Source organism: Athene cunicularia, assembly GCF_003259725.1.
Source record: "Athene cunicularia isolate RWA chromosome 9 unlocalized genomic scaffold, athCun1 chr9_part1, whole genome shotgun sequence".
Taxonomy (NCBI): Eukaryota; Metazoa; Chordata; class Aves; order Strigiformes; family Strigidae; genus Athene; species Athene cunicularia.
This window is the reverse complement of record NW_020799110.1, coordinates 10,811,074-10,833,030: the sequence shown is the minus strand read 5'-3', so window position 1 is coordinate 10,833,030 and position 21,957 is coordinate 10,811,074. Positions and strand designations below refer to the sequence as shown.

The window sequence follows — 21,957 nt, the reverse complement described above, 5'->3', positions numbered from 1 at the left end:
TAACAAGAGACTAATGCTAGAACAGCAATACAACATCAAACCTGCTCAGTCCGGCTGAAATGCCTGAGACTCAGTGAAAGCTCCTGAGAACACCACTAAGACTAAGCTAAAGGAACTGTATCACCTTAGTAGGGAGCCTTGGAATGACTTAAGTACAAAGTATTTAATTTCTAGAAAAAAAGCCATGTACAAAATCATGTCAATATGAATACAGATCTCCCGACAATCTTTCTCACCGAGAGAAAAGAGTGAACCTAGTCCCTGCAGGAATTACTGCTGCCTACGTACCATAGCCATATACACCACTTGACTTACAAGAAAAGAGCTGGAAGCATCGTGGCAGCAAGGCCAGATTTTAAGTTTGGTATAAATGTCCATGTGTGACATTTACAGTCTGAAATGTAAATGCAGAATGCACACCTAAGGCACATAGAGAACAACATCACTTGAAATATTTTAACACCCCAGGAGTCCATGTGATGAAGCAGCACTCTGCTATGCTACATACTAAAAAAGTACACACCTGAAATATAGCATAAACAATGAGGGGGGAAAAAAATTGCAAAGAAAAAGCTTTACCTAAAGGTCTTTGAAGTAGCTACTAACACAATATGATGGTTTGGAAGCCAAAACACAAACGTGTATCTCATCAGGCACACAGTACTTACACACTCCTTCATGTGAGTCCTTTCCAAGGCGTCCCAGATTTGCTCCTCACTGTACTGATTGAAAGGATCCAGGTTTGATCTGGAGGGGGAATCACAGAATCATCGAATGGTTTGGGTTGGAAGGGACCTTCAAGATCACCCAGTCCCAACCCCCCTGCCACAGGCAGGGCCACCTCCCACCAGCCCAGGTTGCCCAAAGCCCCGTCCAACCTGGCCTTGAACCCTTCCAGGGAGGGGGCAGCCACAGCTTCTCTGGGCAACCTGTGCCAGGGCCTCACCACCCTCACAGGGAAGAATTTCTTCCTTTTATTTAATCTAAATCTACCCTCTTTCAGTTTAAAACTGTTACCTGTCATCCTGTCACTACACTCTCTGATGAAATCCCTCCCCACTTTCCTGTAGTCCCTTTAAGTACTGGGAGGCCACTCTAAGGTCTCCCCAGAGCCTTCTCTTCCCCAGGCTGAACACCCCCAACTCTCTCAGCCTGTCCTCACAGGGAGGTGCCTCAGCCCCCTGAGCATCTTTGTGGCTTCCCTCTTGCCCCGCTGGAGCAGGTCAGCGCCCTTCTAATGTTGGTGCCCCCAGAGCTGGGTGAAGCACTGCAGGGGGGGGTCTCACAAGAGCAAATTAAGAGGGGGAGAACCCTTGACCCGCTGACCACACTTCTCTTGAGGCAGCCCAGGATACAGTTGGCAAAGCAGAAAACATAACCAGAATTTTTAATCCGCAATGAATGGCAAAACAGCAGTGTGCCAATTTATCCAGACAGAAGATTCCCTTCTAGCCTTCCACTGACAGAATGTCCTTGCCAAGGAAACCAGATGCTCCCAGCACACTACGTTTAGAGTAGCCAAAGAACAAAAGGGTAAAAATGGAAGATAACAAGAACTTGAATCAAATCTAAAGGGAAAGCAAGACTTCCACAGAGGATGATCACATCCAGTTCTGCACTGGGCCAGCTAAAATCATCTAGCTGTGCTTTTTTTTGTTTCAAAAACAGAACAGAAGCTAGAATGCCCGAGAACTAACATCTCACCAGGCACCTATTTGAGTTCAAGTATAAGCTGGTAGCCCGCTTCGCCCTTCTTGCCTTCTTATGGTCTTACTAACCTCACAGTGCCACTAAATAGCACAGGTTCCTGAGGAATTATTGAGAGTTTGCTGCGAAGATCTGCCAAACCAATGTCATTTATTTTCACTCCATCAATTTTAATGCAGCCTCCAGACAGTTCAACAAGACGAAAGAGTGCCATTCCAAGGGAAGACTTCCCTAAAAATGAGACAGGAAAAACAATACTAGTGTTTCTACAGAGTCATGGCAGCTTTGAGATGAGAAAGCATTTTAAAGCTGTCCATGTGTAAGAAAGTGTTTTAAAATACCATAAAGTGCTGGCAAACAATGCTCAAAAAACACTGGGGTTCAGCATTTGAACTTCAAAGCAATTGTAGGGGCAGCTCCTAATCTCACAGAAGCCACCACTGTAGTGCTGCCCAACCCCCACTAGCAAAACCTTGCCACATAAACCAAATCAAGCAGTGTTAATTGCTTATTTAGAAACTACATTTAGGAGTTGATTTAAGTCACTTCACAAACAGAGGTTTTGATTCTTTGCATTACAGATAGCTTAGAACCAAACCTGGACACAGTTTCAGAATAAAAAGCTTCCAAGAGAGTCAAATAAGCTGCCATGAGCATGTTATAGGCAGCATTCCGTGCTGACAAGTGGCTTGGGGTGTTAAACATAATGAAGGTACTGGCTCAAGTATAGTAGGCTATCCCTCTACTGTAAATGGAAACTTGTTTATTGTTTACAGGGATCCTGCTTATCTATGCACATGAACAGAATCCACCACTGACAGACTGCTGGACCAACCCTATGCAATCAACGATTTATTCAAACACAGAAGACAGAGGAAAATCAGTATGACTGCCCCACTCTATTCAATTTCCATTCTGTAAAAGTAGTAATTTCACTCTGCATGGTGTTTTTCTTTACCTGAGCCTGTCCTTCCCACAATGCCAATCTTTTCCTTCGGTTTGATGGTAAAGGACACTTTTTTAAGTACTAGAGGGAGGTTCTCTCGGTACCGCATCTCTGCATTTTCAAAAACAACTTCACCTTCCTGTGGCCAGTCCAGAGGAGGGGTTTTATTCTTAATTCGAGCAGGAGCTTCAAGGGAAAGTGTCTGGAAAAAAAAAAAAAAAAAAGAAACATTAGTTCAGTTTCCAGTAAATAAAACACCAGAAAGGAAAATTATCAGTTGCAGAGTTGCAGCTTTCAGCAGCAGTTCTTCCCTGCAGACTTGGCCCATATCAGTTTATGGCAGTTTTATGATGAGTTGTGTGGCTGGATGTGGGCCAGTGGTTCAGAGTTGTGGTGAACGGAGTTAAATCTAGTTGGTGGCTGGTCACAAGTGGTGTCCCCCAGGGTTCGGTTTTGGGGCCACTCTTATTTGACATCTTTATTGATGATCTAGATGACGGGATTGAGTGCACCCTCAGTCAGTTTGCAGATGACCCCAAGTTGGGTGGAAGTGTTGATCTGCTCGAGGGTGGGGAGGCTCTGCGGAGAGACCTGGACAGGCTGGAGCTATGGGCTGAGGCCAACTGGAGGAGTTTCCATAAGGCCAAATGCCGGGGGCTGCCCTTGGGCCACAACAACCCCAGCAGCACTACAGGCTTGGGGAAGAGTGGCTGGAGAGCTGCCAGTCAGAGAGGGACAGGGGGGTGTTCTTACTCCTGTACTCAGCACTGGTGAGGCTGCACCTCGATTCCTGTGTTCAGTTTTGGGCCCCTCACTACAAAAAGGACATTGAATTACTTGAGCGTGTCCAGAGAAGGGCAACAGAGCTGGTGCAGGGTCTGGAGCACAGGTCGTATGGGGAGGGGCTAAGGGAACTGGGGGGGGTTTAGTCTGGAGAAGAGGAGGCTGAGGGGTGAAATGCTGGGGTTTCAACCCCAAGCCCCTAATCAAGGTTGACATATGGGTGATTCCCACAGCCCTTCCCAAAGGGGGGGTGAGTTTGCCTTTAGGCTTCCCTCCAGGGTGCTGTGGCCTTGCAGACAGAGCCATTGGGTAAATGAGCCCCAGGTGTCTGCATTCAGTAACCCAAGGTCAGGTGTCCCACTGAGGGATAAAAGCTGGGACCACTTGCAGGAGGGGCAGTGTCTGTCTGTGAGGTGGATGCCCTGTGCAGAGTTCCCTGTTGGGGAAGGACCTCCCGCCTCCCTGGCACTGGGCTCCAGTCAGGTCTGGCTTTTGTAAACACGGGCTGTGTAGAGATTCAGTGTGTGGCTTCCTTGGTCTTATGTATTTGGCTTGTTGACTCAGTTGTCTCTTTATCTTTATGCTGGTTGTGTCCTTTATGCTAGGCTTAATAATTGGCAAAACAAGGGGAGACCCCATCGCCCTCTACAGCTACCTGAAAGGAGGTTACAGAGAGCTGGAGATGAGTCTCTTTAACCAAGTAACAAGCAATAGGACAAGAGGGAATGGCCTCAAATTGCACCAGGGAAGGTTTAGACTGGATATTAGGAAGAATTTATTTACAGAACAGGTTGTTAGGCCTTGGAATGGGCTGCCCAGGGAGGTGGTGGAGTCCTCATCCCTGGGGGGGTTTAAGAGTAGGGTCAGCATAGTGCTGAGGGATCTGGTGTATTTGGGAACTGTAAATGTTGGGTTGATGGTTGGACTGGATGATCTTCAAGGTCTCTTCCAACCTGAACAATTTTGTGATTCTGTGAAATAGATACGTATCTCCCTCCAAAGTTCAGAGGGAATGTATACTATGTGTTAAGTAAGTCTTTCACCTCAAAGACCTGGCCCAGCAGAAGGCCTTCTCCTCACTACACTTTCCTAATTGACGTATGCTCAGTCCTGCACACAGAAATCCTAATTATGAAGGAAGGGTTACAGCTAACCAGAGCAATCAGAGCAGCTTGTTAGGCATTTAGCCTAGCACAATTCTCATGTTTAGCCTAACATGTTTCTCCTGTTTACAATAAGAGCAATTCCTTGACTTTTTAAGCATACAGAAATACATTACATAGGATAGCTGTGAAGAAAAGAAGTAGACTTATCAGGATGAAGCAGAATTACATGTAGATAAAGTAACAAACAGTTATCTGTCTTTAAATGAAGGAGTTCCATTGCATTTGGAATGAAGGATGCCAGAACACCATCCTCTCACTGTAAAATACTGTACTGAATTCCCGGTTACTCCTTTCACACCCTCCACTCTACCAAGAGTATCAGCAAACTCTCAATATCTTATTGTAACTTCGGTGATGCCAGGCAAGTGGTGCCTGTAAGCATAGCTACTGACCAGCTCTTGTGCCATTCATCCTGCCAGTGCCTATATATGTGCTTCACACAACACTCTGCAGTATTACAGTACATGCATTAATGTGTTTACAAGATCAGAAACATACATTCTGTACTAAGGCAGACTATGGTTGACTTGCTCTTCTCTTATGCCAGCAACATAACAAAGCAACAAGACATTTTACAGCAGTCAGTTGAATGAATTATTGTCCAACCTTGATATAGTGATCAATCCTCTCCACTGAGGTGAAGCGAGCTTCTGTCTCTGAAGCAAGTCTGACTGTAAACTGGAATAACCCTGTTAACTGGAGTGATGGGAGAAAGCAAAGACAAATTTAGAGGTGTGAAATATTATTGAATTAAGAGATGAACCTAATGAATAGTGTGGTCAGCAGGACTAGGGAAGTGATCGTCCCCCTGTACTGGGCACTGGTGAGGCCGCACTTGAACACTGTTCAGTTTGGGCCCCTCACTACAAGACAGACATTCTGGTGCCAGAGTGTGTCCAGAGAAGGGCAGTGAAGCTGGTGCAGGGTCTAGAGCACAAGTCTTACAAGGAGCAGCTGAGGGAACTGGGGTTGTTTAGCCTGGAGAGGAGGCGGCTGAGGGGAGACCTTATCACCCTCTACAACTACCTGAAAGAAGGTTGTAGTGAGGTGGGTGTCAGCCTCTTCTTCCAAGTAACAAGTGATAGAACTAGAGGAAATGGACTCAAGTTGTGCCAGGGTAAGTTTAGACTGGATATTAGGAAGGAAGTTCTTCACTGAAAGTGTTGTCAAGCGTTGGAACAGGCTGCTGAGGGAAGTGGCTGAGTCACCATCCCTGGAGGTATTTAAAAGATGTGTAGATGTGGGGCTTAGGACTATGGTGTAGTGCTGGGCTTGGCAGTGCTAGGTTAACGGCTGGACTCAATCTTAAGGCCTTTTCCAACCTAAATAATTCTATGATATTTGATACAACTACTCTCAGCATTGGGCACCATATAGCTAAGGTGCCCAACGCAAGTTAATTTTAGTTAACTGTTAATTTTTAAATTACCATAATTTATTAATCACTTTTAAAGCCAGCAGTTTAGAAAGGTTTCCCACAAGCCACAGCTTTAAATATTAGCCGTCTAAATTTTGTAATTTCACCTTACTACCACCAGGAGGCAGAAAAGGCCAAACAACAGCTCTCCTAGGCAAGGATTCTGAGCCCTGAAGTCTAACTGGCACAGCTGCAACACTGGATGCTGTTCGCTGTGAAAACATACTGCAGGCAATAAATACATTAAGACATCAGTTTGGCAGATGTCTGACGTACCATCAATCCAATTTCTGGAAATATCCAGGAAAACTGCAATTTGCAGCATACAAAGAGCCTCAAACAGTTTCTACTTCATCATTTAAAAAGAGGCAGCTACCCAAAACAACAGCCTTAAGCATCTAGTTTCTCATAATTTAGAATTTGGCTGCTATCAAAAGGTCCTGACTCAGAATTGCTTTCCCCTCCCTCACCAAAAGGGGTAACAGTACCTTCTTCCATTCTAGTGCATTAAGGAAAGTTTTTGGTGGTGTGTTACTTATTAGCAATAACTACATTAAATAAGAAATTAAATATTACAGTATGTAGACATACTCACCTGCACAGCATAGGAGATGGCCAGCCCAGCATAGGCAGGAGGAATCTGGCCATGCATTAAGACAATCATAAGGCCAGTGGTTGTGATAAGAGCAATGCTGATAATGTCCAACCGTACAGCTAGCCAGCGCATTGCACAGCTGAACAGGTAAAATGGTGCCTGATTGTCATCTAGGAGCTCCTGATACCTGAAACAAAGACAGGAAAGGTTAGTAGACCTCCACGAGCCTCATGTTCTACAAACAGCAGAGCTACTTAAACCCCTGTTCCAGTATCAGAATTCAGGGTGGGAAGACTAGTCTGTCATTGACAAAGTTTCAAACTAGGCCACAAAAGCAGAGTTTATGGGCTTTCCTGAATGTAAGATACCTACTTAGCTCAAACTCTCGGAAGTCTAATTACCAAGTTTCTGTGTACAACGAGTTGTACTGGAGGGAATCAAAATTCAGGGACATTACACACACTTTTACCACAACTTCACCTACGCGAGACCTTCCATAGGAATGGCTACAAATTACTCCACAGTTAACAGCAGCAGTGTTTCAGAATATGTGTTATTTTATACAGTATAAAAGAAAATTACAGTAAGTTTTGATAGGACTGGTAACACTAAAATACATCAATAACCACTTAATTTACAATCCTGACACTGCGGAGCCAAGAAAGTGTATTTAAGGAGACACCTGAGCGATTCACAAAGCCAGTGACTACATTTTCTGATCATCCAACTCAGTTTTACACCAATCGCTGTTGCACAGTGTGTGCAGTGCCTTAGCACCTTAGCATTGCTGGTGTTAGAGGACTGCAATTTGCACTTCTGCAACCTTTCATCTAAGCTGGTGTAGCAGTGTCTTTCCAGAGCTGCTGTGGCAATTTTCTCTGTGCTCCTACACTGTTGGTCTCATGACCTTGCACCTGCAAAACCCTGATATTGTTATGGCAGGTTCTCATGGGAACTAACTACCACTCACATGAGAAATGTCCCACTTTCCCTTACTAACATATGTTTTGCAGATTTTAGTTTATACTAAACTAAGCATAGTACACAAGGTGGCTAACAATCACTTAAATACTTGATAAATGCTATCCAATTATACAGGTGCCCAGAGATTAACAGCTCAATGTGCACCCTGAGGTTTTCCACCTCAGTGAAAAACAGTGTTCCACCACTGTTCTTCCCATTTGGCTACTGAGAAGTTTTTGCTTACCATTCTCCTTCCCTCATTTTTATCCCCAAAAAGTAACTTCCACCCTTAGAGCCAATGTATGCCATCAGCTGTAGACACCATCAATAAATCTTTCTAAATGTAAACCTGTTGCACCCTGCTGTGTACTCCACCACTCTCAGATGGATATCTAGACTGACCTGTGCAGAAATTCCTGTCCTTTGTGGTAGGCGTGGATTGTGGAGAGACCCTGAATGCTAGACGTAATGTGAGACAGGAATGGAGACTGGGTGATGTTGTCTAGACGCTTAAGCTCCCGAATAAAGACTCTGGAAGGAAAGAAGCACTTTTAAGTGACATGTACAATGACCATAAGCCAACCACTACATTGATGCATATATACTTGAAGAACCCTTTGTCCTTACTAACAGGGCAAAGAATCTCTACTTTCAGCCAAAGAAGCTGATGCACTTACCTAGACACAACGTGCAGAACTGTGAACAGGACAATGAGGGGCCCCACTGCCACCAGGAACCAGGGGAAAACCCCAGAAATCACCCCCACACAGAAGAACACAAGGATGACATTCTGGATGAACATTTCTGCTTGAAATGGCAAACGAACATCAACTGAAAAAGGTGAAGAAAAAGAGGAAGATCTTGAGTACAGAAAGCTGAAACAACCTATATAAAGCAATTCAGTCCAGCTGTACATCATCAAGGACAGTGACTGCTTATAGCTTATTCAAATTAAAAACATATTTTCATTAGAGGTGCTTTTATCTTCTGAGATGCTAATAGTCTTTCCAATTTGCAGAAACAGCCTTGACGCAGCTCTGATCAAATTACTACCTTTGCTGCACATCAACATCATCCTGAAACTCTAGGTTACCCCTGCAGTAACTGCTAAGAGCCTGCTAAGAGCCATGTGCAGCCTGTAGGTACAAAAGCACATTTCCTTCTAAGTGAACAGACAGACCTGAGGTATCAGCTGCCTTCTAGAATCATGACCAGGTATGTCCCAGTTCCTGCTTTGTCTATTACAAGTACACATTTGGCAACAGATACAGGATACAATCACCCCAACAGCAAGAGACTGGAGAGTATTAAGGAGGTAGTTTGGAGGTCTGAATGTGGGATTTACGGCGCATACAGTGAGATACCTTCATCCATGTCTTTGGAAAACCTGTTCAGAATCCGCCCAGTGGGTGTAGTGTCAAAGAACTTCATGGGGCTACGCAGAATCCGTCGGAAGAGCTCATCATGAAGCCTTGAGGATGCTCTGAGAGTTCCCTAACAATGCAGAAAACGTTGCAGTGTTATGAAAGGATGATTTTTGCCTTCCTGTCACTGCACCCCCCCAGGGACCAAAACATTCTGCTCGTTTTCTCTAACTATAATGTTCTCACATTCTGTGCTTCCAACCAGTGGAAGGAAGCTATTAATTTGGGCAGAAGTTTAACGGGAAGCATGATACAGCCCCAAGAGATAACTTATGGAAACCTCACAACCCATGATCTGACTTCCTCTCATTCAAAACTCTCCTGGGAGGTGACCAAAAGAACCACGGTGACATGCAGAAGGAGGTAGGGAACAAGAAAAACAACAGCGTTGGCATGTACCTTTACAAAGACAACACCACGAACAGCTTTCAGAATCAACATAACCGCCATGGACAGTGCATAGATGCCAGCGTAGTAATGCATGTGAGGGTTATCTTTCATACTGTTGCTTATGATGGTATCATTTCCCAAAGTCACAGTGGTGTTCTGCAGAAAATTCAAGGTTTCGGTGAATAGTTATTTAGGACAAGGATTAATCACGTACACATTACATGTGGTAGAATTTAACTGTCCTCTGACCCCTCCCACCATATTTGATATTTCTTCTTCAAATAAAGCACTTCAATGATTTTTGAATACTTCAGAAAGTTCTCCCTAGCAGAGATACTTGACTTGCAGATTTGTAGCCCTTGGCCTTTTTCCTACAATATTTTTGAAAATACCACCACAATACCAACTTCATTTGATTCCTAATCTGATGTCATGCTTATCACTTCTTGTGTTCTTCTGAACAACACCAGATACTGGCATACCACCACTCCTATTACACAGTAATGTTCACCTTGGATAGGCTGTACATTGTCTTCTTATCAAATGCAGTTGTTATTTTCTGCCAGTATGCAGTAAATTCTTTACTGTCACACTATCATACATTTTCATTCTCTGTTTTTTTTAATCTGTTAAGTATGTTTAAGGATCTCATTCCTTATTTTAATATTGTTGGCCATCTGTACTTCATTATTTCTCCTCTGAGGTTAGTAGTTTGCTACCCCCGCCCAAAAAAAAAAAAGCTTGCAGTTATATTTGAATTTTAGATGCAAGAACAGTTGCAATCAAAACCCTGAGTGGGAAAAGTCCCAAATCATTCCAGCTCATCACAGTCTTCAAAGCAACTCCCAAAAGTCATTTGACTTAAAACCATATACTTTAACAAGATTATCCTGTTAGATGTAAGGCCATGTTCAAACAAAAATCAGCACTAAAATTAGTAATCCCTCCTGCAGCTTGTTGGTGTCTTTCACATTTTTACTTCCTTTTCTTAGACTAACCAAGACAAGGAACAAAAGGGCAGTATAAAACCACGTGAGCTATTCTACCTTTCTTATTAGCGCAGCTCTCTTGTTCTTGGAGATGGACTCTCTAGTGAGATCACCTCCTGGGAAGCCTTACAACTTGCTTAAATTAGAAAGCACCATTTGGTCTCATAGGACTGCTTGGGATTAGCCTAGTAGAGCAATCCCCCTGCCTGTCAGACACAAGAGACTAGAAAAGCTATTTACTTACCCCGCTGCCTTGCTTGATCCAGAAACTCAGCCACCAGTTGCTAAAAGCTGTACTGCCCACATTCAGCACAAACAGTGCCATGATGACAAGGAACGCAAAGGCGCCTCCAGCTGCCTGAATGTAGATACCATAAACAGACCAGGGGACAGAGCCTTTGCCTTTCTCTTCCAACTGGACCAACTGGCCTGTGAAACAAGAGGAGGGAGTGAGGAAAAGAAAGCTGTTCCATGAAAGTCCTGTAAGTTTGTGAACAAACAAAACTGTAGCAATTTTCAAACTGTATATGATACTTTCAGAAACACAGATTTAATATGTAGAACTCAATGGTTCAAACCACTTTACAAAAAGTTGTATTTCCTCTGCGGAGTCATTCATGTCATGGTATGTCTGAAGAAGTATAATCAGCACAGACAAATACTAGGCTGGTATCAGCCTCACTACTGCTTTTTAAACCCTGCTTAAGGTCAAAATTAACATTAAACAGAGAGGACCACAAAACAGAGGCCACATCTTCCAATTCTTCATACACAGATGCCATGTCCTGCCTAGGACTCTGCAAGTACCAAGCTACACAGATTAGGACAGGAGGGAGCAGTGGAGTGGGAGACAGGGTACTACAAACTTTGGCCTTTATGCCAATGGCATCTGACCAGCACAGCCTGATTGAACTTAAAAACATTGTGCAGGGGCACATATTTAATGAATTAATGAATGTTCTTTGCCCACTGTCTGTGTCCTATCAACCATGCTGATTGACCAGGACTTGAGACAGCTTTCAAAACCTGAGACGTACACTCATAACACATTTTGAAAACAAATGTTTTGAGCTTACTGGTGTATAAAATAATTACAGCCAGAAATCTGATTACATAGTTACCCTCTTCCTTCTTTACAACTTTCTCCTTCTTCACAGACCCTGTTTTCGTACTTTTATCCTGGGGCCTTTTCAGTGAACTGTTTGTGTTCTTCTTTATATTAATCTGCAGGAAAACAATGACATTAAACATACCAAAGTCATCTGATTTGACATTTTCATATCTGAACCCAAACTTTTTATAAGCTGCCTCCTAAGGACAAAGGCTTTCAAGAGCTTAGCCTTCATATCAAGGAGGATACTTTGCTGTTATTACAGATAACTGCCAACTTCAGTAGATTAAATTATCCCCCTCTATTATCTGAACTGCTCCCAATCTGTACTGGTAGTGTGCAAGGTTAATTTTCAGAATCAGTGACACTATGTGCATACGTGGTACTGGACTGGCACTCCTGATAATAAAAAAGATAAAATCCCCATGTCCCTTGTAAAAATAACTCACAATTTCATTAAGAAGCTTTTTTTCCCCCAAACTTCGCTAGTCCCCTAGTACTTTGCTCAGGAGAGCTTCTCATGAAACATCTCTAAAGACAAAAATCAGGTTAACTTGGTATTCCAGAAATCAAATGTCTAAACACTCAACTGCACACACACACACTTACTGCTCTAAACCCAGCCATCTTCCCACAAATGGAAGTTACTATCTGTTCAGAGATAGCCTACGTTAACTGAAACCCCTACACAGCGTCTTCGGGGTCCTCTTCACACACTTTGCTTGAGAAGAGACATCTTGCACATGTCAAACCGCAGAGAATCTAACTTTACTATCCGTTCCTTCTTATTCCATCAGAATGCAAATTAACGCCCCTTCCATGAGCTAGTGTTTACAGAGAGACAGCAAAGGTCAGCCAAGCACGCAGACCGGAGAATCTCGTTAGCTGTCTTTACATTAATCTTTAAATGGCCAAACTATAATCTTCATGCCTAAGAAAGGATACGCAGAGGAATGCCTGATATTCTTTTGCTTCTTTCACTAATATCTCCCAGGAGAAAATTTCACCAAGCACCTTCTATATCTATACATTTGTTACAATGCTACCTTTGCAGAAACTTTTTTTTTTAAATGTCTGCAACTTGTGAATAAGGAGCCTCTCATTTCTTAAAAAATAAACTGCTGATGTGCTTTTTAAGCTCTTTTTACTAAGAGAAAACGTACACAATACTTAGAGAAGTAAATCATCATCAAATAAAAGGCAAAGTCACTTACTCCAAAGAATAACTTCAGGAAACAAACAGGAGAAAGGTGAGAGAAATTAAATTGCTGATATTTTAAATGCATGTCCTACTGAATGGTTCTTGTTAATTTCTGGATTTACATTTTTTTCACCAACTAAAATACTAAAGCACAAATCCAAGTTTGCATTTAAGCCACTGTTTCATAACAGAAGCAGTGTCAAGCAACGTATTTTTTTTCAAAACCTCCCAAATCAAAGCATTTTTCAATTACATTTTAAAAAAAACTGTCACATCCAACTTCTGTCAGGTTGCGTCACTTTTTCTGTGCCTCAGTCACAAGTTATGTTAAAAAGTAGTAACACACCAGAATAATTTTTTCAGACAAAGGTTGTTCCAGGTCTGTGCTAATTTGGAGGAAAATAAGAAGTAAGGTGTACAGTAAAAGAGACAACGAGCTTCCTGCTCTGAGCATCATCAGAGGAGACAATACCTTACTTTCATGTTCAACTCGTGAGCTCACTTGCAGAGTTCCCTCTACTACACGCTCCCTAAATACAAACTGTGACTGTAAATATGAAGTGTTAACAGTGGTTGGATCAACACATGAACATGTGAAGCCCTTTTCTAGTCTTCCAACTAAATCATTTGATTCATCTTGCCAGAAAAGTCATCATTCATTCAGAGCACTTTAAAATAAACAAATAGGTACCTCAATATGTGGTGTTTCTCCCAGCTGTAGGTTATTAAAAATAGTTGCATAGTCCCCATTTAAATTCATCAGTTCCTCATGACTTCCTCTCTCAGTGATGCAGCCTTCTTTCATGAAGATCACTTCATCACAGTCAACAAGATACTGGAGAAAATGGCAGCAAGAAGTCGTCTTTATCATTACGTCCAATAATCAGATACACTCCAACACAGTCCTTTTCAGTAATTTAGACATGCGCACACAACGCACCTCTGAGCTAGCAGACATCTGATTTTTAAAGGTCCTGCATTGACTAGAGCACCATGATTACTCTTGCTGTACACAAATAAAAAGCTTATATGTTCTATCAAAACCAATCTGTTATGGAAGATACAATTCAGCATACTTAAACACTGCAAATACTGATATACTAAATATTACTATTTCTATGCAGAGAACATAGAAAAAAAAATCTCAGGATACATCCATTCTGATTTACTGACACAAAATTTAAGTTCTTCTGATGTGATGAACTGGCTCTATAGCAAGTTAGAAAAAACATTTTTGAATAAGGTATTAATTTCTCTGGTAAATTTTCTTTAGCCAAGTGTTACCAGTCCAGATCAGACACCAAGTAGCACTGGTATCAAACAAAGAATTATATTGTGCTGGGTACATAATTGCAAACCTAATTTGTAAACGTAAACCATGCATCCTATAGACAGGGTTGTGCTGTAACAGGTCAGGGCACAGAAATTTCCAGTATGAAGGCAACTGACTAAGCAGAAAAAAAGAGAATGAAAATGTACAATAGTGTGACATACTGCACTTCAAGAAAGTGCAAGAAAGAAAGCATGAGAGATGTAGTACCTGAAGCTGATGAGTGATGAAAAGGACAGTCTTTGACTTCAGGTGCTTCCTTATTGCACTATTAAAAATGTGATTTCCAACATGAGCATCTAAGGCACTAAGGGGATCATCAAGGATGTAAATGTTTCTGTCACTGTACAGGGCTCGAGCCAGACTGATTCTCTGACGCTGTCCTCCACTCAGGTTAGCCCCTCGTTCACCAATCTGTATAGACATACACCCGTTATTTCTACAACATCACACAACACAAATTTAGAGCTCAATAGCTGACCGTAATGAAACAGACCATAATATTTTTATTTTTATACACACACCCTCCTCCCACAATATTATATATTGTTTTAATACATATATATATTCTAGTGTAGGTGTACACTTCTTTGTGAAATGTGTTAGGCATTCAAACTCAAGGTTAATATGCTTGAAATGTGGCAGTAGGTTTTTGTTTATTTTATTTTGTATTAAGAGAGTCATGGTTTTATTCTTAGCTATTTTAAATCATGTTCAAATAGGTCCTGTTAAGGCAGCTAAATTTACAGACACAATGAAAAACTGCCACACTGGCAACATCCGAGACAAAAACATGGCACAACTCTCAACAGCCCAGGGCCTGCATTGATAAGCTCAGCTCAAGAAGATGCATTCAACAGCTTGGCATATATCCACACCAAACTGATGTTCCCCTCGCTCCATTCTAGTCCATCAAACCAAAATTCTACTTTTCTCCATCTAGTGTTTACTATAAGCAAAATTTATACCTCTGTCAGGTCCCCATTTGGAAGGATGGCTAGGTCAGGCCTTAGACAGCAACCATTCAACACCGTATTGTATCTAAAGAACAATTGCATACGTAGTAAGAACACTGTGTTTTTCCCCCAAAGTATCTACCTAGTACAGCATTATCTCACTTTCTACATTAATAGAAAGTATTCCAGCAGCCTAAAACAAGTGATCTGCCTTGGCTTCCCAGAAGGAAAATGAGGATAATAATCACCTACGTCTGAAGTAGAGTGAAGGTAAGGAGGCAATTTCTTCCCAGGGATGGCTAGCACAGGCCACGGGGAAGGCCCGCGCTGGGGGAGGGCCATGGAAGGTGCCAGTACATGGCAAACAGCCCTTGTTGTGTTTAAAGAGGGCAAGGCCAGGACAGCAAGAGCAAATCAGTGCTGCTCCACGGCAGCTGCCAAAGCCAGGTATCGGGGAGTACTCCAGGATGAGGTACAAGCCTCATTCCAGCGAGCAGCGACAGACACACTGACAGCCACCATGTGCAAGAGAGGCAGGCTCTAAATGAAACTTAAAGGAGTCTTAAAGACAGACTCTGAAAAGATACATAGGCTTTAACTGCAGTGTACTCTGCATTAAATTTTCCCACACTTGGACCAAGAATTACTAAGCTTTCATGAAAATCAGTGAGCAGTCCTGACAAACCTTTCTTCATCATATTCCTTGCCAAAAAGAATGTTGTCCCGAAGTGTAGCATTGAGAATCCAGGCCTGCTGGGCCACATAGGCAAATGTTCCACTCACTGCAATGCTACCCTCCAACAGGGTCATCTGAAATTAAAGATAAACTGTGAAATTATGCTAGTCCATGTTTAGAAGTTATTTTCTTCTACAGAGTATAAGTGAAATAGGAGATAGGAAAGAGAAAAGCAGAAGTAGTGAAAAGAGAATTTCTCACCTGTCCTAAAATTGCTGAGATAAGTGAAGTTTTTCCGCTCCCCACACTGCCACAAATTCCAACTAGTTTTCCCTAGACAGAAAAAAAAAAAATTATGGTACTCATTTCCTACATTCTCCATCCCTTTCAGAATTTGGACTGCCTTTAGTACCTCTGAGGGGACAGTTGGATGTAAATGACAGGTGAAAAGGGACGTAACAGGCATAAAAGCAAGACAGTATTTTAACTCAAACAATAAAGAGTGAATATTATCCCACAGGAGACTAAAACTGATTCAACTCTATAGGTAAAAATTAATGTATTTTAAGATCAGCTTCCTTTTGACTGGGCATGATACAAACCCAAAGAATGCTGTACTCAGCCAAAAGCACCAAGGCCTGCCTGAACAGAATGCACCAAGGTGCTTTTGAGAGTGGTAAGGAAAGATATAAAGAGGGAAAGACTGAAAGAAAAGCAGAATTTAGGATATATGGGTCCAGTAAAACTCCTTGCCTATGAGATGCAGTTTGCTAAGGAACACATACCAAGAAAAGGCCAGAATCCAGTCACTTTGAAGCATTTCTCTGCAATAAAATGGGTGGGTTGATACTCACATTAAACAATTAACTCACCAAAGCTATTTTTGTTCCTTTGGGAGAAAAAGGTAAAGTGGACAAAAAGGGTATATAGCCACTTGTGGAATACATTGCTGGCCTCCTCTTGTTTACAAACTTCCGATAGAAAACAAGCCTTCACGTTTTCAAGTAACTGTGTACTCCTTTTTCAAGTCTATTCTTTAAACACATGCATCCTTCTCAAAATTTTAAAATATAGGTTTATTATAGTTAAGTAGTTTAAACTATCCCTCTACTCTTATGACTACAGCAGACAATAGACAATTTAACCATAAATTATCTTGATAAATGCACGGATCCCATTACTACAACACCCAACTGCCAGACTGCAAAACTTCTGTATTTGTAGAAGATGTCATGTATTAAGCTCAATGTTTTTTCTTTGACATTTTACATGCTTTTACCCATCTTGAGATGAGGAATCCAACTGCTTCTAAACTCTTGAAAACCTCTGTGTCCTACTGTACAAAAATTCTCAAGGAAGAAAATTGCGCATTCTTCAATGAAAAGCACCGTTATGCTCCATTAGAAAACCTAATCACCTAAAATGTTCCCACAGAATGTAGCTGAAACCCTGCAAAATTATCAAACAGCTGCAGGAATACACCACACCCCACTGACACCCCTGTTGCCCTGCTGATTCTTTAAGCTCAATGGCTTGTATACCCTACTGAGAGCTACAAACAGCAAAACCAGCAGTTAGATGTGAAGGCCGTACACCTGCCTTTGTTTCACAGGCTGTTTGCAAAGATTGAGTTTTCTAAAATGGCACAGCTGTTTACATCAAGATGAGGCACTGCATCCTGGATACTGCAGTTGCCATGGATATTACAGGAGTGCACAAAAACAATATGCTCCATTTCATGCAAAAATACACAGCGCTCTATTCCAAGGCACAGCTGAAAATGAGGCTTTTTGAAAGCTCAGACTTCTCTTACCTTTTCTATCTCCAATTCAATGTTGTAGAGAGTCCTCTGAAGTCGAAGGTTAACCAGGTGGATGATTCTGTTCTCCTCTTCGGGGCTAGGATGGTCATCACTGTCCACTAGAAGATGGCCCTTCTGCTCTGCCAGCACAGCTTGCTGTCCCTCATTCTGCAGCTTCATTTTCTCTTTCTTGTTCTTGGTGACTTTCTTGTCTTTTTTCACTTTGGGGGTCAACTTTGGTGAGCTCTGGACGCTGGCGTGGGAGAAGTCCCAAGCCAAGGTAGCATTTTTCACCTCTATCGCGGTGTGAGGATTGGCTGGTTTTTTCTTTATCATATGAACCTCTTCCATTAGAAATAAACTCTGATAGGAGTTGTGAGAGAGGTGTAAAGATGAGACACCTGATCAAGACTGGGAGACAAGCCTATGGCACACTCACGCAGCAAAACACATCAGGCTATATAGTAGGAGGAAGCTGAAGAGCAAAAGGTAGCTCATTAGTGTAAACTAACTCCAAGCCTGCTAAGTGGCCGGGGCATTCCTGGATGTGGTGGAAGCACTTAGATACACTAAGACTTTTACAGAACTGCAACACTCTGTATGAAATATGAGAGGGGCTCATTCTTTTAACACTGTTTGTAACTGTAGCTCTGTAATTTCCAGAAAACACAAGTGGAATATATGGGTTGGAGAGAAGATGTCACTTTGAGGGAAAGCGACTGATTTGTCTTGCACACCAACTAATTATGGAAGGAGATGGAATGACTTTACCCTTCAACTTTTCTGCTGGGAAAAAGTTCTCACACAAATTGAGCTGACCTATCTCATACTGCTTGACAATAAGCCATTAAGTCCACTGTATCATGTTTTCCACCACATCCATCAGTATTGACAATCAACACAGATTAGGAAGAGGTTTTTCACACAGTTTAATTGCAAGATAAAATGTTTTCCACGTACATAATTTATGTTTTGAACTAAGAAGCCTTTTGTGATTAAAGACTTCTCAATTCTCAGCCTTACTTCTGAAATTGCTATGCCCAAATAATTCATTCGTAAGAAGGCTCATACTCATTTACAGAGCCAAAAAGTCAGTTACATTTTTATTGCGATGTTAGAGTATCCCCACCCTGTGTTATACTCCCTACACAGATTACACTATTTACAGTCAAACTGGGAAACATTAAAATTTCCCCTGTCGTCCTCTTCCCCCCACAAAACTCCCTTCAGTGCATTCGGATTTAAGAAAGTCTGATTTTGGGTGCCTCAAAGGTGAAACAAAGATGCTCAAAAGCATTGTGATCTCAAAACCATTTTGCAGATCCCATTCTTCTCACACCCAGATTTGTTTCATGAATGTAATACACAGAATCTATATGTCAATGTTTGTGGAATCCTATGTGGACATTTCTGCAATGTGCAAATGCACTATTGTCTTCAAGAGAGAAGACAAAATAAAGGCCTGTCCTCTGAGTTCATACTGAAGTACACACAGTGTATTCACTTCACGGGGATTGAAGGATGAGACAGGATTCTTTGTTAAAAGGGTTTTCATTTTCTGCCATAGATTCTGTTTCATCAAATCACAACTTTCAGTCACTTAATCTGATCTGGAAATACAAAACCTCAGTTTTTCATTACTACAAGTAAAACTGTACTGGTTTGAGCAAAGCTGCCTACACAATACATGACATTTCCAAAAAGAGTTTCATTAGCAAAACATGGAATTTCATTGCAGACATGTTGCACTGTCTCTGCATGCAGATGGTCTCAGAAGGGAGTTTAAGAATTAATGTACTGTGAGCCATCTAGTCCTGAATTCTACCTCTTAAGGTGGCCAACATCAAAATCCTAAAATCATTAAATATTTTGCTTCCCACACTGGTATTATCTTGAACTTCTAATATTCCTTCACTAGATTTGTATCTCTTTTGCAGAATCCAATAATCTGGAGTGCTGAGTATAAAGAAGAAGAACTCCTCAGTCATTAAAACAACATCTTCTAAGTGTTACCTCAGCATCTATTATACACATGCAACACTCCACACTTAGTTAAAACTGCAGGGCCAAATGACTGCTTACCTTAAATCTGTCAACAGAAACAGATGCCTCAGATAAAGACTTCACTGAGAAAGGTGTTACTTTGAGAGCAAAAGTCATTGAATTAAAGACAGTGACCACTGTGAATGCCTAAAATGAGACAAGAAAGAGAACTACATTTGGATGCAGTATAACAACAACTCCAACCTTCTAAAAGCTGAAATGTCACAGCAGCAATTCAAAGCCATGGAAAAGGCCCAGAGTCCAAGAATAACCATTTAAATATTCAACATATTCTCAAACAGGAGAAAACAGGAGATCTACCCAACTCTTTCTCCAGTGCTTTATAACAGACAAGACAGATATCTTCAGTGTTTGTAGGTCTACAGAAAGCAGCAGCTAGAAAATTCTGCACTAGCCTACCACTTGTGAAGACCCAAGTTCAAATCCTGTTGTAAAACGTTTGTGCTGTTCGCATCCAAGCACGCTGTAAAACAAAAACATCCCGTAATCCCACTGTCCTATATCTGAATATCAACAGGAGTGCTCATTTACATCCAGCTCAAAACCTGTTCTGAGGAAGGTCAGAACTGCAACAGCACTGAGAAGTTTTCTGCAAAACATAAGACTACATCTGCTGCTGTCGCACCCATCAGATGTTCACTTCCGTGAGCAAGGCTACAGCCTGGCTACACAGGCACAGCCACAACGTAAAGAATCATGATGAAGAGAAATGGCTTATCAGAAAAGCTACTGTAGAAATACTGTAAAGAATATTTTCAACACTGCAGTAAATTACCTGAGCCGCTGTAAGATCGTAGCCAAGGATCATATGGACAGAAAAGGTCACCACACTGGCAATGACTACAACTATGGGAGCCACACCCACAGTGATGCTCTGGAAGTAGCCTGCACGCTCCAAGATTTTACGTTCTTCCTCACGAATTTCTAGAAATATAAACAGGGGTACCACATTTGAAGTGTGTTTCATGTGGTACATACACAACAGAAACAGACACTACCACAGCACTATAAACACTGAGTAAGAGAGGCCTAACTCTATGCTTTAGCATTTATCACGTTATCTACCTTCTCAGAAAGACTGCAGTTACAGAGAAGCAAACTATAATAGCCTGTAAATCCCCATAAGAATAGAGGTCTTTTTACTTCATTTTAAAATGAAGCAGTCAGCACATTTATGAAATTATTAAAAAAATGGAACAAAATTTAAAAATTTAAGATTAATGCCAAGCCACACTGTGCTAGAAGGTGAAGGTTTAGAAGCAGGCCTTTTTGTCCAACACAACGTGTGTAACAAATACAAAGCCTGAAGGATGAAAATGTTATTACACTGCACGTAGCTAGGAGGATGCACCAGGCTACTAAGCAATGGGGCATCTGCACAAAAGAAAGCATTTACAGATTGTGTGAACTCACTTTGAACATTCTGAGAAAATGGTTTGACCCAGGCATACATTTTAATGAACTTAATGTAATTAAGAACTTCATTCATCTTTTGCACACGCTCATCTGTTGTTGATACACATTTTCTTCTGAAATAAGCTGTGAGGCGTGATACAAACATCTGAAACAGAAGGCAACATCACGCAACATTAACGGCAAGTCAGAAAGAGCAAGTACATTCAACTCCTCCTTATTGCCGGAGAAAGCAATTTTTGATCTGGAAAGGGATTCAGGGATGAGGCAAGGCAACTGTTGTTTTCTAGCATAAAAGTCAGGCTGGAAACACTATTCATACGCTCCCAACCCACCTTGCACTGAGCACTAGACTCACAATAGCAAGTTTCAACAAAAATAAAATTGGTTAAAACACAGGTGTGCACTTTTACCGACATTGAATAGTACCAAATTTGTTAAATTTTCTGAAGCACAAAGACTACAAATACATTAACTGAAAGACACAAGCAGCTGACACTCATGGCAAATGAACAGTAGAATCCCCTTTAGATAACCTTTTAACCTGGTCCTATAAGGCAAAAGAGCGAGCTAGACTTTGCACAGCCAGATCAATTTCTACCATATTCCAGTGCTATGAAGATGGTAAAAGAGTTCTAACATTTTTACTAAATGTATCTAAAAGTAAATAGTTGTTCAAGTGTTTCTAAATATCTGCTACTCTTACTTCATCTCACTGAAATTCAAAACCAACACACCTCTGTCTCCTATGCCTGTCTCCATACTCCTGCAATCTCTTTTGGAGTCCCCATCAACAGAGGAGGACTGCTGAAAAGAACTGGGAAAGATGAACAAACTCCACTCCTCATTCCCCTCTTTAAAATGTAATTCCCATTATTTTAATCTTTACTGTTGGCCAAATAAACTGGACCAAAGTGGACCTCAGAGTATTCAGCCTGCATGCTTTTTAAAATTTGTATTATGAATACAGTGACAAATCTTCAGCAGCCTTACAGGGCATTTTAGAGGCAAGAAGATTTTGGCTT

At 41.5% G+C, this 21,957-nt stretch overlaps 1 protein-coding gene across 3 annotated transcripts in view; it reads right to left on the bottom strand.

The window, feature by feature from the left end:
- Nucleotides 1-21,957, bottom strand: part of ABCC5 (ATP binding cassette subfamily C member 5) — a 51,066-nt gene that overhangs the window by 7,027 nt on the left and 22,082 nt on the right. For all 3 annotated transcript variants that reach the window (XM_026854526.1, XM_026854525.1, XM_026854527.1), the window contains exons 7-26: nt 20,933-21,080; nt 20,295-20,443; nt 19,538-19,645; nt 17,468-17,818; nt 15,916-15,987; nt 15,664-15,788; nt 14,991-15,063; nt 14,233-14,436; nt 13,384-13,527; nt 11,502-11,604; nt 10,625-10,809; nt 9,401-9,547; nt 8,942-9,071; nt 8,255-8,408; nt 7,980-8,108; nt 6,615-6,801; nt 5,209-5,298; nt 2,666-2,855; nt 1,779-1,938; nt 669-747 (exon numbers count right to left, since the gene is read on the bottom strand). In XM_026854526.1, coding sequence (XP_026710327.1) covers nt 669-747; nt 1,779-1,938; nt 2,666-2,855; nt 5,209-5,298; nt 6,615-6,801; nt 7,980-8,108; nt 8,255-8,408; nt 8,942-9,071; nt 9,401-9,547; nt 10,625-10,809; nt 11,502-11,604; nt 13,384-13,527; nt 14,233-14,436; nt 14,991-15,063; nt 15,664-15,788; nt 15,916-15,987; nt 17,468-17,818; nt 19,538-19,645; nt 20,295-20,443; nt 20,933-21,080 — 2,928 coding nt within the window. The remainder of the gene's footprint in view (nt 1-668; nt 748-1,778; nt 1,939-2,665; nt 2,856-5,208; nt 5,299-6,614; nt 6,802-7,979; nt 8,109-8,254; nt 8,409-8,941; nt 9,072-9,400; nt 9,548-10,624; nt 10,810-11,501; nt 11,605-13,383; nt 13,528-14,232; nt 14,437-14,990; nt 15,064-15,663; nt 15,789-15,915; nt 15,988-17,467; nt 17,819-19,537; nt 19,646-20,294; nt 20,444-20,932; nt 21,081-21,957) is intronic.